The sequence below is a fragment of the Synchiropus splendidus genome, chromosome 10 (genome assembly GCF_027744825.2).
Source record: "Synchiropus splendidus isolate RoL2022-P1 chromosome 10, RoL_Sspl_1.0, whole genome shotgun sequence".
Lineage (NCBI taxonomy): Eukaryota > Metazoa > Chordata > Actinopteri > Syngnathiformes > Callionymidae > Synchiropus > Synchiropus splendidus.
In genome coordinates, this window is record NC_071343.1 from 16,614,570 (window position 1) to 16,637,437 (window position 22,868).

The 22,868-nt window shown below is 41.5% G+C and overlaps 2 protein-coding genes across 2 annotated transcripts in view; one reads left to right on the forward strand and one right to left on the reverse strand.

Moving 5' to 3' along the window:
- LOC128766412 (transmembrane protein 163-like) overlaps positions 1-15,469 on the reverse strand; it is a 37,476-nt gene extending 22,007 nt beyond the window's left edge. The window contains exons 1-2 of the mRNA XM_053878033.1: positions 14,948-15,469; positions 7,480-7,599 (exon numbers count right to left, since the gene is read on the reverse strand). Of these exons, the coding sequence (XP_053734008.1) occupies positions 7,480-7,599; positions 14,948-15,149 (322 nt within the window). The 5' untranslated portion in view covers positions 15,150-15,469. The remainder of the gene's footprint in view (positions 1-7,479; positions 7,600-14,947) is intronic.
- A 2,231-nt stretch (positions 15,470-17,700) lies between these two features.
- acmsd (aminocarboxymuconate semialdehyde decarboxylase) lies at positions 17,701-22,811 on the forward strand. Its single transcript, XM_053877299.1, has 10 exons — positions 17,701-17,871; positions 18,542-18,586; positions 19,083-19,179; positions 20,641-20,690; positions 21,067-21,303; positions 21,432-21,525; positions 21,870-21,965; positions 22,163-22,335; positions 22,484-22,582; positions 22,670-22,811. Exons 1-10 carry the CDS (start codon positions 17,815-17,817, stop codon positions 22,730-22,732), a joined length of 1,011 nt encoding a protein of 336 aa, XP_053733274.1. The 5' UTR covers positions 17,701-17,814; the 3' UTR covers positions 22,733-22,811.
- The last annotated feature ends 57 nt before the right edge of the window (positions 22,812-22,868 follow it).

The window sequence follows — 22,868 nt, forward strand, 5'->3', positions numbered from 1 at the left end:
GTGAAGCTGTGAGAGATAAGCAAAAGGCTTCTCATAAACGTCATAAGGATGGAGCCATATTTACAAGCAAGGCTGAAAGATATGGACAAAAATGAGTCTCTCGATATTAATGCAGATGATCCATGAAACTATGGGTTTAGCGCAAACTAAGCTTTTGTATTGTTTAACCTCATAAGCTGTTTATGTGGAAGAACTCTAGGAAGTGTTAGCGATTGAGTGTTATCACACACACCGCGCTGCAGCAGCCACAACAGATGCAGCCAACAACCAAACTATGAGTAACCCTGACCACTTGAATGATGCTAATCCTGCGTCTACAACCTCAGAGGTGCAAAACTGAGCATCTGCTTGTCGGTGCCACATGTTTCTGCTTGTGGAATGTGTTCATGTGATGATGTACAGCAGCTGCAATCAGAACTAAACTATTTTTAAATAGATTTTATTCCTGCTTTGATCATTCTTAAAAAGGAGACAATATAAGCATTAATGTGTGTTGGTTTCCACCAGAATGTTTTGAAACTGTGGCGGCACAACTTTCCCCAAAAACCACAGAAGGGAACACAGCCAATCAATAAGCGATAGAGAAACAAGGAAGCAGAGGGGAAAGATGGGACTTTTATAGAATTGGTGACAACAACAATACTACTGTTCGATCATGACAAGTCATACATCAGCATAGAATGCGAGAGCAACGGACTTAAGTCTTTATTATGTTTCTTTCTGAATTATGATCATGTTCATGATGCATTATGTGTCGTATGATCACGTGAGAGTTCATCTTAAAAAGTGACCATCTTTCATATAGTGTGGCACCTAGCTTGTTCACATGTAGTGAAAACCCATGTCATAACCATGGAGCTCACAGACAACAATGCGAATACAATATTGCATACAGTCGTTACAGTTTATCATTCCTTTTATTTGGCCTGATGCAAAACAAAGGGTCCCCACTCATGGCCAAACCCGTGGAATAGTAGAGACTTTGCGAGTCTTATTTTTTCCAGTTGTCATTTCTGTCAATCGTCATAGGAAAGTTTGGGAGGTGGGGTGAATTCCAGTCTGTTGGGATCAGTCTCTGGCAAGTCATTCCTTGCGTCCTTGCGTGCTGGATCGATGTGGGAAACCATGAAGATCTTCCTGTACAGTTCTCTGATATGTCAGAAACTTTTTAACAAGTGAATTAAACTAAGAAAAACTAAATTCACCAAGCTGATATTCTGCTTCCTGGTCTGACAACCAGTGTACCGTTGACATGAACGGGTTTTTATGGGCCATTGCACAAAAAACAGAAGTTCTAGTTTGCTTAGAGTCTGAAATAAAGCTTTTATTCAGTGGCCAGAAACAAGGTATGTGGTTGGCCGGCCTTAGAAGGGGTGGCGCCACTGACCTGCCATATGGGGAAATAGATATCAATGATTTCGCAATATTAATATCTTGAATGCTCAATCACAATACATCATCTAGTCCTATTTACTGGTCAGTTAAAAACTAGTAACACACTAGTGGAATCATTTACAAGAGAAAATAAGGCCAGATGGTTTATGTCTGGCATCAAAACGTAAATAAAGAAAATTTAATGTCTCAAAACTAAAGCGGTCTTTGTCAAAATGTTTTATAATTAATGTGTTATATGTTCCCCTACAATCCCTATAAATCCCTGTAAATTTTCTTGTGTCAAATTTTATTGTCCGAGTCCATACAGTCTTTTTCTGAACACGTGTTGACGTGACTCTTTTCTGAGTGGCATCTAACTGTTGTTATTCTTCTAAGTTATAAAGTAATGCGTTGACACATGTTCGTGTATAGACTCGGACAAGCCCCCCTGTTCCTGTGTCCCACTGTTGGTGCATCTCCCAACACGTCAAGCCACCATCTTGTCACATGTCCACATCAAGTCAAGAAACTGTTTTCGGTCGAGTCCTGTCTAATCTAGTCAAGCTATTGTCTCCTGTTGCCCTTCCAAGTCACGTCTCCATGTCAAGTAACAGTCTGCTCAAGTTCATCGTCGAGTCTTACCCCGTCAAGTCTTGTCTCCAAGTTAAGTCAAGTCATTGTCTTGCATGTTAAGCCAAGTCAAGTAACAGTCTGGTCAAGTTAGTTCCATCTCGTCAAGTCATCGCCTTGCCTTGCTGTCAAGTCTAGTCTCCATGTTAAGTCAAGTTAAGTCATCAAGACTTGTCAAGTCATCGTCTTGTCTGTCAGGGTTGAGTCAAGTCAGGGTTGAGTCTTTTATACGTCAAGTGACACTGACCTCATGACAGCATCGCAGAAGGCTCGAGCCGAGCTCGGCCAGTGCAAAAGACTAGGCTTCCCAACAGTTGTGCTATAAAAACGTATTGTTTCCCAAGTCGAGATTTCATTGGAGACATTTCAAGGAGACAGTAATGCTCCAGTTATCATAACAGGAAGACAAAGCGGATATATATGAAAGAGCAGTAGCTTATTACGGACTAATGCCGAGGAGAGCAGTTTCCATACAGTCAGTTTCGCAATGCCAGCCACCGCCAGATGCTCCATCAGTGTAGTTGGACGGGTAAATAATTCAAATTCCCTCACATTACATTAAGGTTGAAGATGCTATAACCAGCCAGATATTACAATGTTTCCCTCCGGTTGCAGCTGCAGATTTACTTCTCATTACGGAAGGAAAAGAAGCCGTATATCCCTGACTGTTTTGCGCTCTGGCTGGAGGAGCAACTGTGCAGCTGGCGTTTGATGAATGCCCAGCAGATCCCACCACAGCAGCATTCAAACACCTCCACACTGTTTGGCTCTGTTGTCCCACCATTTAATGTCCAGTAAACTGGCTTGGAAATGATTGCAGCATGAATTATAGGACAACTTCGGTGACTTATATCCACCACTGTCGAAACAAAACCTTTTATTTGCCACCGAGTGAAGTGGATTTATAATATTCCAATACCAAAAAAGGGTTTAAAAATGCGTTCTAACCACACTGAAAAACAGAAGAAACCAGTCCTGGTTAAAGTCGCTTTTGCCATCTCCCCGGCATGTCCCGGATCTCCTCAAGAGTCTCACCAAACACTTGGACAGCAGGGTGGACAGCTTGTCGTCGAAGACCAGACCCTGGCCAACTGAGACCTGGGACTCGTGATGGGCTGCCGCTGTGGCTTCATGAAACCGTGACCGTTTTCAGAGGCCAGTAGATGTCGCTCTGTGCTCCACAATTCTTTAGCTTCAAACAACTACTTTAATAGAACCTCACATCATTTCAAAATCAAGAGCGCCTCCTTCTGAGCTCTGAAAATAAGAACACTGTTTCATGAAACCTCACCAGGACCTTCACTACCATGTGACCTTTCAACTATATTGATTCAGCCCCTCATGAGACTAAAGTGAAGCAATAAAATTAATCATGAACAAGTGAGACAGTAACCTACGATAATAATTTATTTATTTATCTTCATTTGTATTCCAAGTTTAGCTAAATGCTCTTCATTTTAGCACTTCTATATATACTATATATACTATATATACTATATATATATATATATTCCTTTGTTAATATAGCCAAGGTTTGAGTCAACATGTTCACTACTACAATTTAATTAATAATAATAAACCTGCAAGTTTGGTCCTGATACTTGACTGAGGAAGTGCATCATTACACCTCCACCTATAGTGGATTAATAAAGCTGCCTCTCCAGATTCCCACCTCACAAAGAAGTGCCTCTGTACATCCACTTCCTCACGCAGACCCCGTCAACTCCGACTCTCCAGAAGAGCGAGCACTGCAGAGGCTGATAATTGAAGATACCGATCTGGTTCACGTCCCACAGGAATGGGAAGCCATGTTGACATCTCATCTGATGAAGATGCTGTGAAGGACCGTACTTGTCAATCTATGACGACTTCTATGTGGTGCAGGTGGTCACCTTCAAAGCCATCAGGGAAAACTGAGGTAGACATCAGAAGAGAGTCTGAAAACTTGGTAGTTTCAGAAGAAAGAAGAATAGAATTTATTGCCATGATGAGTGGGGGTCCCATCAACTAGGAAAGTTAAATAAAAAAATAAATAAAAATAAAAATAAAAATCTTTCTCCGAGTGACAACACTTCCTTGGGTTGCCTAAGATGACGTTTTTTAAAGGACCTGTTTTTAAAGGACGATCAAATTGAATTGATGCACACTGAGGCTCCAATACTCATTTCTTCTGCAGCAAGGTTTCAGCCCAGATTCATAACCACAGTAGTCGGAGGAGTATTTATAACCAGCCTGCTCTTTCACTTTATGTATCTGGGTTGAATCTCATTAATGAATCTCTGCAATGCCATATTCCAGCAGGGTTTTTCCCCTTGTTTTATTCTTCATCATGTCAGAATTGGCCACTTTTCCCTCTATTTTATTGCACCATGGCTGTGACTGTATGTTTAAAATGTCTATTTTTAACTGCCATCACTTGTTCTCTTCAGCCTTGAGTTACTCTGTCAACGCATTCAATGAACATTGGCAGAACAATTGATTGTCCAGACGTGAACAACTTCCTAATACTGACATCAAAAAGCCTGTGGGGCTCTGTGAGAGGCCATTGTGGTGCATTTGTTCATCGAAATAAAGTTGACATTTCGGCCATAAATGTTACTATCTGGCAACCATGGAGATGACAGGGCTTGACAATAAAAACAACAATATAAAATAATAAAATATTAATTCATCATTTTTATCAATGTATTTCATGAAGTTTCTTTCTTAGATCAATAAGCTCTGGAGACTACGTTCCAGCTGAAAATGGTTGGAGCTGTAAGAAAATATTGATGTGGTCAAATACGATGATAGTTGATTCTGCGATATTGTGTCAATATTTTTGCTGAAATATTGCAAAACTTGATAGTGTGACATTCTCTTAATATTTTAAGTTGTGTTTATCCATATTTAATACATATATACTTTGATATGCTGTTGCATTGTTTTGTACACTGGAGTTATTCTGTCACTCAGGGGAGCAATTCCTCTGTTGGACTGTAAAATTTAGCTGAAAGTCTAAACAGACATCAAAACAATCGCTTTCATGCACTTTGTATTGTACTTCATTATTTGATTTTCCCATTTAAAATGATGGTTCTTAAAACAGTATATTGTTAAACGTAGAGTGTCATGAAGTATCATACTACCACTCCTGTATCGGGATAAGTCTCGTATAGCAAAATACCAGTCAATACACAGCTCTAGCGAAAATGCAGATAGAGCAGGAGGTACAAAAAAAAACTCAGCTACTCAAAGTCAGCTACAGTATCAACCGGTTCACCATCCCCCTAAAAAACTAAAGTAGAAAAATGGTCAAGGTAGAGATAGAATGATGTCCAGGCTGCGGGGTCTTACATAGAAGGTTGTAGTGAGAGACATGTTTAGAGGTTGGCCTCTAGAGGCGGAAGAATCTAGGTAAGACAGATCTCTGAGGGGTTGGTAGCACAAGCCACTGTGGGTGTTGTGGGTAAGGTAAACTGCTCATAGGGAGCGTTGAAGTTAGTAGAGCAAGGTTCCATATTGTTTCCTGGAGTGGCTCATGGCAGTTTTCATTAGAAGCAACTGCACAGTCGCTGTTGCTATACTGGTCATCAAACTAAAACAAACAAAATCCCATTTTAAAGGACAGGCTTTAGTTCGTCCTAAGCTGATCTGGTGGAGTGCTTTGGGTTTGTTTAAGCTGGGCAGTTGGGCTGGGCTGGATTCATGTTTATCCGCACTGTTTTACCAAATTTTCTGGCATCCGCAGCACATTATTTTCCCCATTTCATAGGGTCATAAAAGTGTATCCTGCCTCTCATGTGAGCTTCACGATGGTGAAAACCAGAGAGCGGAGATAGTCAAAATGATTTTTTAAAAACAGTCCAACCCAGTGGTCACCAACTTTTTACAACTATCTCCAGGGAATTCAGTGTTACTCCCTCGGTTCTACCAGGTCTCACTTAACTAGTGAGATTTAAACCTTCAATTCATTCCAGAACATAATCCACCAACCATGCTAAAGTGTGTACTTCTTGGTATAATAGTTAATCGGATGTTCTGCTTTGACGTTTGTTCTCTATAAAAATGGACCCTCCTACTGCATATGACGCAAGGCCACTATAAAGGACACATAGAGGGGAAGGAAAGCAGCTGACAGGACTGAGAAAAATAGGTGTGGGAGAGAGAGAGCGAAAGAAACTGGGACACAGGCAAGATGAAAGTCTGAGATGGTTTGCTTTAGTAGAGCCATCACATCCTGAATACCTTCGTCCAGCGTACATGGAGGCTTGTCCCCTGGGGCCATCACACCTCTTGAGGAGTCAAACTCCATCAGCCTGACTCTCTCTCTCTCTCTCATCCTTCCAAAACAAGTCACTCTGTATCTTTAGTTTCCTCCGTGTCTATCTTGATGAAGGTCAAATCAAAGTCGACAGGCTAATGCATAGTGAGGTAACACGATGAGGAGTAGCTGCTGAAGTGTACGTCTTCTGTACATGTATGAGATGGCGTGGGTGTTGAAGCACAAATCGAAGTTACTCGGGACATAAGTGGGTGTTCGGATCAATAACACAGCAAACGAGTGACAGATGGCAGGGAGTTGAATTGCAAATGAATAGCAGGGACGCTGCAAATTGGCAGGGTGGAAGTGATTGGTACAGAAGAGTGGAGGATTTACCTTCACTCACATGACACCTTAATGGTAACAGGCCCTGCGACTTGATTCGCCTCACTTGTCAGGCTGGACGGATCATCTCGTGCTTTCCAACACGGATGCGGACGGATTTAGATGTCGATAAGTTAGCATGTCGGCATGCAAATGACCGCTTTGTCATAGTCAAACTCCACAAACAAGCGCTGCTTCTTCCATGAACGTCATCCAAGATTCCAGTATTCTGTGTGAACAGGAACAGAAGTCCCATTGTTGCTTTCAACGTCACTATTTTGTTATGTGCTGTGATTGATTTCAGTGAAACTCCAGGGGCGTTCTTAAGTCTCCGGAGATGAGTGGTGATCTGTTTGAAACGCTGACACAAAAGAGGCGCAGCTAATAGACATTCTCTGGAGTTCTATGACCAAGAATCCACAGAAGATTCAGTGTGTTAAATGATGACTATCTAGTCGAAATCCCAGACAACTGTAGGGGACTTTTAGAAAGGAACCTTGAGTTGCAAACTAGAGTTAGTTTTGAGCACAGCTACATGTAGTAGAATTCATGACTCTGTTACAAAACAAAGTATTGTAGGTCAGAACTTGGCTTGAGTGTAAGTTATAAGCGCTTCATTTTGATTTAATGTGGATTATATCAACATCACATGGACACCGATGGACGTCAAGACATTTGTTGATTCTTGATTTTTAACTTCACCTCTAGAATGTTCAGCCTCAACGACTGAGTTAAAACCACAAAATGAACAAGTGAGTAAAGCTGTGTGTAGCTGTGTGAAAACCTGTTGCTGTATTTTCACCGTAAAACCTGAGCAGGCGCAAAGATGAAGTGAGTGAGATTCTTACTGAACGCTGCCACGGCCAGTATGAGCGTGACCACGATGGAGAGCCAGGAGGCCCACAGCGCCTTCTTCCTGTAGTTCTGAGCCTCATGGGGCTTCAGTCGCATGCTGCTCTCCAGGAGACCTGTGATGAAACACACTATCAGTGCAAGCTTTGTCTCATTTTTCATTTATGCTGCCTCATTTGTTCTTCAGTGTGAACCAAGATTGTAGCACGTATTGGATCTTTGTAGCTCTCAAGTGGGTAACGTGTTACTCAGATATCCACATATAAACTCATGAAATAACTGGTCCCATTCATGTTTTGGGGTTCTTTATGAGTCCCAAACGTGATATTGGAGAAGTAATTCTGACGGGCAGGAACACCGGTGGAAATGCATCCATCTTATTAGCTGCTTTACCGGCCTCCAGGGGGAGTGAAGCATCGCAGTCATGAGGATAAATGCATGGGCCCCTGCTGTGCCGCTTCTCAGGGGCTGGAGTTGAGGTTTGGGAAATAGCAGCGCAGTGAGTGGTCTCCTGCTTAGCTTTGCTGACTGACCTTAAAACACTTCAAAAAACTGAAATAGCATATTGCAACATCAGCAGAATTCGCGAGAGATCGCAGTGGCCTCTGACTTCTACATAATTCCATAAATCATTCCCACAATCCGTTGCTAATCTAAAAACAAACAAAAAAAAATCAGTTTCAGAGGGCCTCGGAATTTTCACCAAATAAAGTGGAAAATTATTCTATTAGTCAACTGAAACAAAAACACAGACACACAAAATGGGAAAGAAAAAAAAAAACAGCGAAAATAAATAAATACTCAACATGAAGCAAAAATAACATAACAATAATAAAAAGAGTCAGCTGTTAGATTATTTGTGCATAAGCTGTCAGACACATCTTTGAATGATTCGCTATATTGTTTCACTCAGCCTTAAAAATCAAAACAGTCCTTACCTCAAGGAAATGTTCAAGACAAAACCCTCTTGAAACCCTGCCTCATGCTGACTAACCATCATGCTAATATATGTATTATCCATAATAAAACGATTTACCACTCTTGTTTGTCCGTATGATATAAAACCTTGGAACAGTCATAGCCTGACCTGGGGATTACCAGGGGATTTACTAGGGATGCACTGAAAATTTGGCCACCGAATAGACTTTTAGTACTAATAAAACGTGGCCAAAACTGGACAGCCAACAAGTCTTTGGTATGGAGGTATTTCTGAGAAAGAGCAAGAGCAAGGTGGTCCTGTCTGCCCAGTTTATACAGTAAAAATTCCTGTAGCCAGAGGGTTTCCCAAAACTTTCATCCAAATTCATTCTTAACTTTTCAGAGAAACACAAACCAACAGCATAGACAACATAAGCTCCTTGGTAGAGGTGAAAATGGAAAAGAGAATTTTTTTTTCTTTCCAAATGTCAAAGCCAAAAATGTTTTCCATTTCTGGAATGAGCCTTGACATTGTTTAACCACCATCACGACATGTTTAGAGTGAACAAACTCAACAGAGTTTATCGAGACAAGTTATTTGTACAAAGGGAGGATAAGAGAATATAGATTTCAAGATTAAAGTCTTATATTTTGTCAATGCTATATAGGGTTGAAATTATATTTCCCTCTTATGAAAAATGACGACCTGAAATGAAACTGTATAAAGATCAATGAATAAAAAGAGTAAAGGAAATAACTGAGATGAATGAATGAATTTGTTATAAGGTGTTCATGTATATGAAAAGGGATATTTGGAAAATGAAGCGCTTATCTAACATACATTACTATTACAAGTATAATAAGGACAGGAACATAGTGAACATTGTTTAACTTTGCTGTAGGTGACTAAAATAAATGAATGCTTCATCACTACCGGTTAACTTGATGTCGCTTTGGTCCCATCCCTCCTTCTACAATCAGGGCCGAGCCACCCGGAGTCACCGACACAACCTCCTGTATTCAGAGGAGATTGAACGCTCTCGACTGTCATGAAACATGATACTGCCTCTGCAGAGTAATGAATTATTCATCAGTCTCAACTTTAACTTCCAATGCAGCTTAAAAACGGGTTCACTTGTAATTCTAAACACAAATCCCTCCCAGGAACTTCTCACTGGCCGATGAACACATTCACCCCCTAAATATCTAGTTACTAATAAATAGTTCACCCGATTTCTTGGTCCGGTTTACGAGTCTGTGGTCTGAACATCAGAGCTTATAGGATTGAGCAGATTTTTTTTTTTCTAAATTCATTTAGGAGCTGCCTTTTTATATTCATTATCAGTAAACTACCTGGATAAATGCGAAGCCACACGAACGATGAGTGACAACCGTGTTGCGTCATCATTAAATCTTATGATTTGTGTGTCTTAAAACAGAAACATGACCACGCTAAATAAAGCAGGACGTCTTCTGAGCACTTTCAATTCCCAGTACAAACTTCCCCCTGAATGAAATTGTTCAGCAGTTTGCGAGAGTATTTGTCACCATGACGCACCAGTTTAATAAAACTATCACACACTGTCATTCAAAAGTGCCTGACTGTGAAACTTCACTAAAGTGGTGATGAATCTCTCACAAGAAACAGAAAGTTTTTCACTTGCCTCAAGCTTATTTTGACATTTCATCCTTCGATATTGATTATTTTGGAACGGCCATTTGCTACTTTCAGACAATTCTCATGCACACATTCATAACAGAACAGATGTTATTTAAGTCCAAAGGAACAAGAAGGATAATGCTCAAGCTTTTTGTTTTGAGCCCATGAGGTTCAACAGGAGATGCTCCAGAAGACATCACTGTCACACACATTTTCAAGTTGCCAGAAATGTGGGGCAGCTGTGGTTATAATCATGGGCGGCCGTTGGTTTCGACAACTGGGATGCGATGATTTTAATGGCTTTTACTTGAGATTAGGCTACTATGAAAGCATCAGCAATACATGCTTATTACATGTTTTGAGTGAATATTTTGGGGTTTTCCTGAAACTTCTGTAAATATTTATAGTTTTCCACAAATTCCTCTTGAGTGAGACATACTTTTTGTCAACTTCAGGTAAAAGTACTTAGTAAAACAACATGTTTTTTACACATAATGATGTTGACTTGTTTTTTCACCTGACTGGCGTATTACGCTCGGATAAAGTTGTGACCTATGTTTCTCAGTAACATGTGGATGGTGAGTTCAGGAGCATCAGAATTTTCTGGACTGTAGAAAATAACCAGGGTTGCAATGGCAAATGGGGAAAAAAATAACCCTTGTCAAAAAGTGGGAGGGGGGTCGCATGCCCCCTGTCCTTCTCAACACTGACGCCTATATAAAAGTACATTTCTGGCTGTGAGGATGGGGGATACATAATGTAAAGAAAGCAGTTGGTTATAGCCTAAGAGGAACATAGAGCAGCCTGATAGATAACCTTCCCCCATAGTGGCAAAGGAATGGAATGTTTGTGAATATGACTATGAAAATCATCCATCAGGTCACATTGTCCAGAGAGCAAAAGAGAAGTAATGAACAAAATAGGGCCTAAAACTGAGCCAGGCAGTGCACACAAAGTGGGTTTTTAACTGCAGTTGCACACCATGAATATGATACAGTTTGCTCTTCATATACATCAAAAAATACATTACATTTACACAGACACAATTTCTGTGCTGTGGCTGTTTTTTTTTTTCTTCTTCTTTTTTTCCCCAAAAAACAAATAAAAAAAAAATCAACAATTTGGGTTGACTCCTAAATTTCATAAAAACAATTTGAATCTCAGTTGAGTTTCTTTCATAAGAGGCTACACCTCGCGTTCCTCCTTTAAAGGTGGAGTCCTCCTTCACTGATGGAGACTGATATTGGAGTCACTCTTCACTACTTGTTGACAAAAACATCAGTGTGGCCGCTGCATGTGGGAGGGGTTGCCGAGTGAGTGAGGTCTCTCCAGAAGTGAAGAGGTGCCCGGTGCGTGTCCAGCTCTGAATGTGCGCTTCTGTGCAGTTTGGCTGTGACAAAGTCATAAACCAAGTAACGCTCTGTCCCAGACTCGCCTCATCCCTGTCCCAGCTCCAGCCCACAACAGGACATCAAACCCTGAAGTGTGCGCTCCAGCCTCGGAGGTGTGGAGAGCACCTCCCCTGTGACACTCTACCACGGTACTAACGGGACACGTCTGCATACAGAGGCTGCGTTATACGCAATAACAAAGCGCCTCATGGGTCAGCTGATCGGTCCGCGCACGTTATGTTTTTTCCGGCTTTTTTCGGGGGCGTTCGAGATCTGGATTTTCGTTCAAAATCAGAAGCAAAAAAATCTCGAAATGTTTGAATTCCGGGACATTCGAAAACCGAGGTACCACTGTAGTTGTTTTTGAAATACACAGGAATAGACAAGAGAACTACATCAGTGTTATTTGCTGTGTGTGACTAGTCCGGCACCAGGTCCGATGCCTTGACTTCAACCACCATGAGAGAAGACACTGTTCGACCTCAACATTGTTCAAGCAAAAACAAAGGGACTCCAGAATATAGTCGATTATTTTAATTAGAGGTATTATACAGCAAAAAGTGTGAATATAATGTGCCTTCAGGGCAGGATTTTTATAGCTGGCTCATTCGTACTCTCATCTGATTTTTAAATGAATCCCACATGTGGTACATTATTCTAGAAGCAGTTTTCGTCTCACCATGTCCATTTTTGCCTTCATCAGCTCTCCCCCATCGATGAATACAAATGATTTGACTCCAGTCCAAAACAAGCACAAATCACGTCTAATAAAGACGTTAAGCACCTTCACGTGTTTCTAGTAAAACTGCATGTGGAAAGAGTCTAATTTTCATTTGAGGTGTCAAATTGCTGTCATTTCCTGGGTACGCAGGTCCCCAGAGGGATCGTCTGCAACGACCGCCATCCCAGATGTGGCAGGCTCTGCCTTGTCACCCAGCTGTCACACAACCCTGTTTTGCCATCAACGGGAGTCGCAGATGACCACAACCGCTGTGGCAACACGACTTGCCAAAAATACTTGAAGCTTCATGAAACTGAGCCATTGTTAGCACACAGCAGGTGGCGCTGTTGGTTTACAAAACTGTGGTTCTTGTAACAGAAATCAAAACCACATATCATGAAGCTTCGCCAGCTCATCACTAACTTGCAGGTCCTGAAGAAGGGTGTTGCTACTTGTAAGGCTTTTTTGAAGCCGTGTCTTGACTTTAAAAGCCTAGTAGATGACACTGTCTGCTCAAAACTGTTTATCTTTGAACAACGAAGGCTGGGTTCAGTGTTGCATGTTGACTTTAGGTTTTCAATCGAACCATATGTTCCGCCTTCCGCGACATATCCTGAGTCTGTGGGCAACGCGCCACATAAATGAAAGAGGGAGGTTGGGAAGCCATGGGATGCAGCTTTGTTCGTTCAACATGTAACAACGTGTCGATAGACATTTAAAGCCCCTGAAATGGCCATGCGTTTCAGTCACAGTGACTTCTGAACAGTGGGTGTGATGCTCCTCACACACTCGCGCAATCCACATCGCCTGCCTGGAACGTTGCATTTTTTTGACGCCAAAGAGCTCAGACGAGTGAGTGCTACCTAGTGGGTGCTGAAAAGGAGCACACTGTTTCAAGAAGCCCACCACTGGTGACCAAAGGAGAACATTTCAAATGCACTAAATATGAATACATGATGGATTTTAACACTTTAAGTTGGTGTGAAGAGAATAAAAAGTCCCTCTTGTCTCAATGATTATGTGTGCGCTTTACTGCGAACACATGCATTGAGCGAGAACAGCAAGAACTTGAAATGAGAAGTCATGTTAGCTGAGGCCCATGCATGGATTGGACACGCTTCCGCTGCAGGAGCAAGGGATCACTCACATATCAGCCTGACTGGAGAACAAACTTTGAAACAAATCCTGTTTGTGAAACGTTAGAGCTGGATTTACTCCAGAGATACTCCAGACCATAGCTTCTGTGTGCCCGAGCTCTCCAGGAGAAGTGAGGGAAGTGAGACAGCGAATGTCTGAGCTCACATGATCCATGTGGAGTCAGACAAGACATGTGCCAGGCATCCCCTGTGGAAGCATGGGGCAACTTGAGGGCAGGTTTAAGTAATGAGATGTCACCTTTCGTTCCTCATAAAAGGAATGCAACACTGATGAAAAACCAGAGCAGCTTAAAAGCAGATGAACAAAAAAGGCACGCAGCTATATTCTTTTAAAATTACAGACCTTCCAGCTTTAATCTTGTATTTTCCCACATAAGCAGACAAGGAAATGTGTACTCACATCAGGATCTATGGAATTTTAGACATATTCTAACACATATTCACACATTAACTATATATATATATATATACAGAAGTAGGAGGAAGACTTGCTTTGGCAAATACTGATGGGCAAAACTGAAAGAAGAAGATAAAAAACAACACGACGCATTTTGTTGTTTGTGAAGCAGAAATTCAGGAAGAAATTCAGCATTTTTTTTCCCAGGAACTTTTACATTTTTTAATAGTCTCTAACAATATTAAGCAGGATGTAATCGACCCTTCAACACACATCCACTTTCCCATCTTTCATCCAAATTCCCATCAATCTGAAATAACATGGGATCGTTCTTTGAAGACTCCAGATCAATATTTAACGTATAAGATACGATAGAACAAATTTTCCTGCATGATTCATATCAACATTCATTTGAGGAGATATGCCTGTTGGTGGACGTTTACTTAGCAATGCACTGATTTTGAGTCAACTAAACTGTGTTAAGACTCCTGTCGGCCATGTAAAATGGCATGATGGGCTGGACTTGGCCCTTGAGCCATGAGTTTGACACCTTTCTTTCAACGCCACAGGCTTGAACACATCTAAATCCTGCATGTCGGGCAAATCAGATACTTCAATAAAACAGTTTCACAACAAGCTTCAGGCGGTGGTGACAGTCACATGGTGAATCCAAACTTTCTCAACCTGAGTAACTCCATTTCAAATGTATGGCACCTCTGAAGTGTTGTCACCAGGGGCTAAGGGATCTCATTATTCAGAGGAGCTGCCTTCACATTCTGACTGGGAGCCTCAGACTTTTGTGCGTCAAAGCAGGTCATCGAATGTGTCTGCGAGGCTCAGACACCAGTGTTCGACACCATCTATATTTGTTTGACTTGTTTTGGAAATAAATATAAATATTTTCAACAGTAGGGAAGAAGTGTAAGCAATGTATTGGCTTTAATCTTATTATAGTACTGACGACAGAGAGTACAAAATAAAGCAATATGAAACAGTGAAATATGACAGATGTAATAGAGCGATGTGGGATGGCAGGATGATCCTTAACTTTTGCAATAATGACAACCCCTGATGTAGTACTCGCATCAATAATTAAAACCCAGGAAGACTAAAAATACATCTCGTGTTATATAAAAAAAAAGAAAAGGTCTGCCCTCCACTGCTGCCTCCCAGCTCCGCAGGCAGGGATGTAAAGAGGTACAAGTTTAGAAATGACTTACCTTCCCCCTCCACGCCGTCCGCGATCTTGAGCTCATGGCCATTGTGGAGCCCCTCAGGCTGGCTGGGGCTCTTCACCGGGTGATGGTGGTTGTTGGTGACGCCGTCCTGGGCGCACTGGCCGTTGCGCAAGGCGGCCGTGTAGGGATCCACGATAGTCATCTCCGGGACGGAGTCTGACTCTTGGGTGGCGGAGTCAGTCATTATTGAGGATCAGGAGTTGAGGCGGAGCAAGAGAAAGAGAGGATGGTCAATAAAAAAGTGCGGCAGCCATCTAGCGACTTCGGTATATAGGAGCGTCTGATTGCGCAAGAGAGGAGGGGGTTAGAGATGCGACGAGGTAAGTGGTCGGTTCCCTTCCATCGGCGGAGACCAGCTGCCTTCGTGCGGTCCGTAGTTCTGGATTGGGCGAATCAGAGTTGTGAAACCTGACAGGAGGCTCACTCTCAGACAGTAGGTGGGTGCTCGGGGTCAGCGGTGGGGAAGATGCGAGAGCTGCGGGTCTGACTGAGCTCCCTTCCTCCTCTTCCTCATCCCGCTTACGCCCTCTCTCCAATCTGAGACTGGCATACGTCCCGCCTCCAGAGAGAGTTGTTTGAGTAAACTTTGAATTTAGATTTTTTTTTTTTTTTTTTTACCAAGGAATTGATAACAATAGTAAGAACACATTTTCACTCCAAAATAGTTACCTAGTGAGTGCGTTGAATGTTGATGTTGAAGTCAGTTGTCCACCATTCGTGTTGATGTGTAGGTGAGGCTTCATGAAACAGTGTCCTTATTTTCAGAGTTCAGAAGGTGGCGTTCTGGGTCTGATGATGTGAGTTTTCATTGTTGTTTGAAATAATTGCCATCTAGTGGGCTTGGGAAATTAGGTCAATGTTTCATGAATCCTTGCCAGACCATTGCTAAGTTAAGGTCAATTTTATTGAAACAGCACGTTTCCACACCATATAATTAACGGCAAAACATCACTAAAATAAGAACATTAAGAAAATAATCTAAACATAAAAACACAATAAATAAAAACAATAAAACTGGTGCTCAGATCCTATTAAAAGCCAAAGAGGTGTTCAGCCTGGATTTAAAGTCTTCATGCTCCGACATCTGGAGGGACACTGTTATACAGTTGGGGTCCAGCTACAGAAAATGCTCTGTCCTGACTAGGCAAAAATGTTTCACTGGAGTCTAGTGTCTCCCCTCCTATGTGACATGGAGGGGGTTGTTGGAAACCATGTGGCGGTGGGTCAGTCATGAGCTCCAAGGATGGAAATTGCACTTTACTGTATGTGACTACACGCTTCAGTTATGGCGCCAACAAAAGTATCAGGTGGTCTGTCTACCAAGTCGTGTTAATTTTTCAATTATGTCATATTCTTTTGCCAAAGTTAATTCTTAGTCTCAGACACATTTAGTCGTTTACATTTTTGTTAGTCTTGTTTCAGTCAACTGAAATCCACAATTTAGTCTAGCTGTAGTCAAACGAAAAATTCAATGTATTTTTGTGAAGTTTTAGTCAAAACATTTTTGTCCGGAATAATAAGCATCTTGAATAAACTGAATGAGTGAATCCCCCCCCCCCGACCAGGAACATGTTCATCATTTCATCTTTAATAAAGGGATCATTATTTCAAAGACGTTTGGAAGGCAAAACTAACTTCAGTTGAGGCTTGATCAAGACGTCCTCCTCTATATGTGTGTGAATATAAATGCAGTCATTTTAAAGTTGTGCTTCTGCGTAGGTACCCTGTGTGGTGCAGGAGCCACCTCCTCTATACGGTCAATACGGACACATAATTTTCTTCAGGCAGAATATGAACTATACATGTATGTATGTACATGTATATACATATACTATGATGCTGCTGCTTCACAGAATGCTCTCCAACCAGTGGTCATAATTAAAGTCCATCTAAAATCCTGCTAGGTCCCATCTAAACTTTCGATCTGAATTTGAATTTAGCTCAAACTACAAGGATAAACAAACTCTATTGTCACTTTTTTTCTTTATAGCATGGAGCATTCGGAGCATGGCTCTACTCCACTTGGTATAAAGCAGAAGCAGAAGCTACGCTCAGAGCTGGACACCATAGTATATGGCATGTGACTGATGACCAAGCGGGTACATGTGTCTGAGTCATGATCACAGATTAGCTGCTGTTTCTCTCATGACAAGTTTGTAACGTAATGTCTTATGAGGAGAGCTGCTGATAGGCCTTCAAGTCAAGTGGGTTGAACTTCTGTGAATTGTCTGAAAGTGTGGAGAACAGAGCGGAAAAACAGACTACGGTAGGTATGATGACACAGTCATTTTTATTTGTATCACTGAAGTCATCTATATATCTATCTATAGCCATCTCTCTCTATATATATATATATATATATACATATATATATATATAGAGAGAGAGAGAGGGTTTCTGCAAGGAATTTTTGACCCCCCCTCAAATAAATAAATACAACTGAAATTGATAGCAGCCAATCACAAAACACACACATATATATATATATATATATATATATATATATATATATATATAGAGAGAGAGAGAGAGAGATAGATAGATAGATAGATAGATAGATAGATAGACAGATTACCTCCACAGAGTGCAAGTAAAATATCAAATAAATAAAATATAATAGCATAAATAGGCATTAACACGTGAGGAATATGGCTCATGTTTTTTTTTTCCTGCCTGGCCCTGCCTTCCACTATTCCCCACTTTGGGTAATGATTGACAGAAGTCGGCCTGAGGTAGCAGTCATTCACCTGTCGGTCACCGTGAGACTGGACGGATACGTTTTTACTTTCAGTTCAGGAAATTAAATCTTGTTTTCACACGGGGATATTGGACTGTAAATCCCCACGAGGATGAAGATCGACATTCACAACCACATTCTGCCAAAGGAGTGGCCAGATCTGAAACAGGTAAGCAGCAACAATCGCCTGAGAGTTCTGCACGTCGAGTACAACAAGACCTCAACACAGTGTGTCTTTACAGCTTGTTCAGCTGAGATTCAAAAGAACATTTCTTTCTGTGAATTGTTCAGAAGTCACTCTCTGTCCCCCATGATTCATTTGAGTACAAACTTTCAGACTCTGTGCCGAGTCTTTTTTCCTGCTGTTGATTCAGCAGGTAATGATTGGTCACACTCAGTAATAACTGCTTGGCAGTGAGAGCAGACTTCACTGCTCTCACTTGTAGATGTTATCAAATCAAAGCCTGAATGTGGTCACACTGACCTGCACTGCCTCAACAGTTTAAGGAGTTATTCAGTACCAGTGTTGAGTGATTTTTGCATCACCCAGCACCAGTTTCAGCTGCTCTCCACTTCAACAAAGCTGTTTTTAAGTGTGCACTTTCTGTGGTTGATGCAATTGTGTAGGGGAAGCTGATGAAGTCTGCTTCTGGTTTCACCAGTACAGAGATACATCGCAGGCCGTGTAAGACGGACATTGGATTCACTGCAAATTTCTATCCTAAATCTGATATAAATCCGAATAACACAGGCCCCTCAGTCCAGATAACTGTAAACTGTAAACAAAAGAAGGAAAGTGTTTTTGTTGTATCTTCATCATCGACAACTGTGTGTTTCAGAGGTATGGATATGACGGCTTCGTCCAGCTCCAGGATCACTGTAAGGTGCGTCACAGGGATTTTAGTGTCACCGGTTTCATCATGGTTTGAGTAAAAGGCAAAGTTTTGATCATATGAACAATCTGGAAAATTAATGACAAGAGGGTGGAAGTTCAAGGTGTATGTTTCTAGCTAACTCTATATGTTGCCAACGTGTAACTAAGACATGTTTCTACGGGAAAGTCCTCAAGGAGCAATGGAGGCGGTCAATAGGCTCTTTGAATCTGAGCAGCTATAGGGGGCCACATACAGAGCGATAAACTGTTTTTGTGTTAATTCGGTTCCTTCCCAACCAACAATGGTATAACGCTGAATATCCTATGTGTGTCGTGGGAGCTCCCAACTAGAACTCTCACATGGAACGAAATGTAAGCAAAGCTTGAGTTTGGACATGCTTTGAATTGATGGCAGTAAAAGCAAAATTCAAAATCCTTGTGTGTGGCCAGCGCAATATAGAAATGATGACTTTTTTAAAAGCTTGTGTTACTTATATACAACGCAGGGAGAGGCTAAAATGATGAAGGATGGCAAGCTTTTTCGAGTTGTCCAAGAAAACTGCTGGGATGCAAATGCACGCATCAGAGACATGGATGAGCATGGTAAGACTCTTCTGTTTTTACTGTAGCATGTGCAGAACTTTCCTGTGTGGAGTCTGTATGTTCTGATGGGTATGTTTATCATCCATAAACATACATTCGTAGGTGTGAGCGTATGCTGTCTGCCTCCTGCACCTGGCAATCTCCAAGTGTTCAAGCGAGGTGAACAACAGCCCTGATAATAAAAAATATTGGGGAGCTACCGCCCCTGCTGGGAAGTACAAAGTAAAAGCATAGGATGTTAGAAGGGGGTTCTCGAGGAGAGTGGCAACCAGCTGTAGCATTGTAGCCGGACGTTGCAGTTTCAGTGCTGCAGTGACAAAGCAGGAGGCGAGAGGGCCAAAGGAGCAAACACTGAGAGGAAACAAAGTGCTTAAGAAACTTCACGAAACAGCGGGCTCATTTTCAGAGCTCAGAAGGTGGTGCTTTTGATTTAAAAGTGATGTAAAGGTTCACTGGTAGGATTGTTCAAAGCCAAAGATTTTAGATCGTACAGTGCCATCTAGTCGGCTCGGAAAATGAGGACACTGTTTCATGAAGCCTCACCAACCCATCACTGGAGGCAAATATGGAGAGTATATGAGAAGAAACTAACTGTGAAAAGCGAGTCAAAGCGAGCTGGAAAATAACAGGGAGGCGGCAGTGATGGCAAACTAGAACACTGACCTATAGAGTATAGAAACTGTTACTCCTGTTTGATCATTTGACGTTTAAGAACTTTTTAGTCCCATCCACTTTTGGCTCTATACCTCTGGAACTGAAACTGCAGCACTGAAAACGCTGTGGTCCTGCCATCATGAATTTGCCTTCCTATAGTGTGTATGGAGCAGTAACATCTCCCGCTACAAATGAAGATTAAACATAATTTTAAAACGAAAATACATTTTAAAAGCTGCCAGAAAACGTTCCACTGAATGTCAACCAGGATTTGAGGCCACGTTAGCTAGTTCTTTGGCGTGTTCTCTACGCATTAAGCGTCCAGATAGCATGACAAGCAGAGTAAAAGCACAAGATGTTTACACTTCCTGGATATAACTGTATATTGTGACGAAAGATGGTCACAACAGCGTCAGCGATAATAATTACATTAGATTCAATGTATTTTATTAGCAATTGCTGGGAGTACAATGTCCTGAATTTACGGACACGCTGTGCCATTATGCTCTCTGGACACGAGTAACCACATCTTAAATGCTTCATTATAGACGCTTTCAAACAAAACGGCATGACAATCCAACTTAGAATCGCACTCCAAGAGTCCGTTTGTTTGACCACAAGCCGTCTACTTGCAATGGTGACGCGTGACATTGCTCGCTGTCGCCCCCTTCAGGAGCATCGTGGTTACTGCACAAGCGAGTGCCACACGGGCAAGTGTTTTAGGATCAACCTGTTGAGAACCAATGATCTTTGTCTTTTGAGTTGAGGCTCAAGTGACGAACTGACAATGCGCCTCTATCCTCACAGGTGTGACGGTTCAAGCCCTCTCCACTGTTCCTGTCATGTTCAGCTACTGGGTACAGTCAGTCTTGCTCACGCTCACAAGTCAATGATGAAAAAATATGTTTTAAGCAATTTCAGTAAGATATATTATTTCTTGTGGCAAAGTCACTCAGATATCTTAAGTTATTTTTGCATATCATTGAGGAACCAAAAGTGTATTTGAAGAATAAGAGTTTGAATGTTATTATGACCAGTGTGTGCAGAACATGCACATTAATTTCTTGGGAAAACTTTTTAGAAAGTTGGTGGGAAAACATGGTAACATAAGACAACTATTCAACTTAAGTAAGATAATTTTTAAAAAATGACAATAAATTAGGAAATAATTTTCTTTCATTTTTTTGGGTTTCATCCGCACAATAACTCTTGAACCTCTTATCTTGATTTCAGGCTAAACCTCACGACACTCTAGATCTCTGCAACTTCTTAAACAATGATTTGGCCCAGACAGTTCGCAGCCACCCGAAGAGGTTTGTGGGACTGGGTACTCTGCCCATGCAGGCTCCTGACCTGGCCGTGCTGGAGATGAAGCGCTGCATTCAGGAACTGGGCTTTCCTGGAGTGCAGATCGGCTCACACATAAACAACTGGGACCTCAATGCCCCTGAACTCCTGCCTTTTTATGCTGTGAGAATCCAACTTGCAAATTTTCTGGAGGAGTCGCTGTGATTAATGGCTTAGGGCAGCAGCACCGACACAACTCTGGTTAGAATGAGTGTAATAAGGCTTGTGTTGAGAGTCAGTTTTCCCTGCAGGCGGCTGAGGAGCTGGGATGCTCCATATTTGTCCACCCCTGGGACATGCAGACAGACGGGAGGATGGCCAAGTACTGGCTGCCATGGCTGGTTGGTCAGTCTGAAAAGAACATATTCATTAAATGCTGACGTGTATCTCCCTTTCAAAAGAGCACTGCATTCATCACAACACTAACAAGAGCGACATTTTTTTTTTCCTTCCATCCAAGTGCTACTTTTTCTACCCTAAATTAAGCTCTGACTGACTCCTACTGAAACCCCACTCCAATTTCAGCTTATTAGTTTAGCATATACAAACACACAACTCAGTTTTAGACTGATCCCACACCATTTTTTAAAACATATTTATTTTACACTAATCCCAAATGCTATTCAAATGCTATTTTTTATTATTCTGCTTAGACCTACACGCTAACATGAATCCGTTTCTTCTTAAAGGCATGCCGTCAGAGACCACCATGGCTATTTGCTCCATGATATTTGGAGGAATCTTTGAGAGGTTTCCGAAACTAAAAGTCTGCTTTGCACATGGAGGTAAAAAGAGAACGTTTTGCAGCTTCAGCTGTTCCATTTTTAAGTGGTACTACTCGTGCTACTCCAGTATTTTATATTTCTATTATATTTCTGTATATTGGATGTATATTGGATTGTTGTGAACAGGCCTTGACTTTGACATGCCTGTTTTGCACCGCAGAGTGGTAAAGTCAGTGTTTTCACGCTTCTTTTTCCAGGCGGAGCTTTCCCATTCACCATCGGTCGAATAGAACACGGCCACAGAGTTCGTCCTGACCTCTGTGCTGTGGACAACGAGGTCAGCCCTCGTAAATACCTGGGCTCTTTCTACACCGACTCCCTAGTCCACGATCCTGCTGCCCTCAATCTGCTTGTTGATGTTATTGGAAAAGTGAGATGCTTTTTTTTCTTCTTCAACACATTTATATTGCTGTCTGGGTTCATTTCAATAGAAGTGAGTGGCAGGTGTAACAGGTTTTGCAGACAGAGGCTGAAAAGAATTGCTGCAGCACAGCCGTTCAAATGAATTCTCTCTTAAGGACCATGTGATGTTGGGGTCCGACTACCCGTTCCCTCTGGGGGAGCTGCAGCCTGGCTCACTGATAGAGTCAATGCTGGAATTCGATGACTCATTGAAGGTAGCAACATCTGTTTATTTATAAAGAATGACGCTCTTTCTTCATCTTCAGCTTTTTAATCACTTAAAACAAATTATTGTGTTGCAGGACAAATTACTGTCTGGAAATGCTTTGGACTTTTTAGGTCTAAAGAGAGAACAATTTGAGTAAGACTGACGGAGTCTTGAATGATTTCATGTGCACAGTTGAAAGATGTGATACCAATAATAATAAAAGAAATATTTTGACGTAAAACTGTGTTGACAATTTGCTATTATATATATATATATATATATATATATATATA

What these genes read in the sequence shown, in the direction of transcription:
- acmsd (XM_053877299.1), top strand. Translation starts at nt 17,815, where the DNA reads ATGAAGATCGACATTCACAACCACATTCTGCCAAAGGAGTGGCCAGAT. An exon ending in AGTGGCCAGATCTGAAACAG is followed by an intron (nt 17,872 to 18,541) that starts GTAAGCAGCAAC and finishes TGTGTGTTTCAG; the next exon opens with AGGTATGGATATGACGGCTT. An exon ending in TTGTTGATGTTATTGGAAAA is followed by an intron (nt 22,336 to 22,483) that starts GTGAGATGCTTT and finishes TTCTCTCTTAAG; the next exon opens with GACCATGTGATGTTGGGGTC.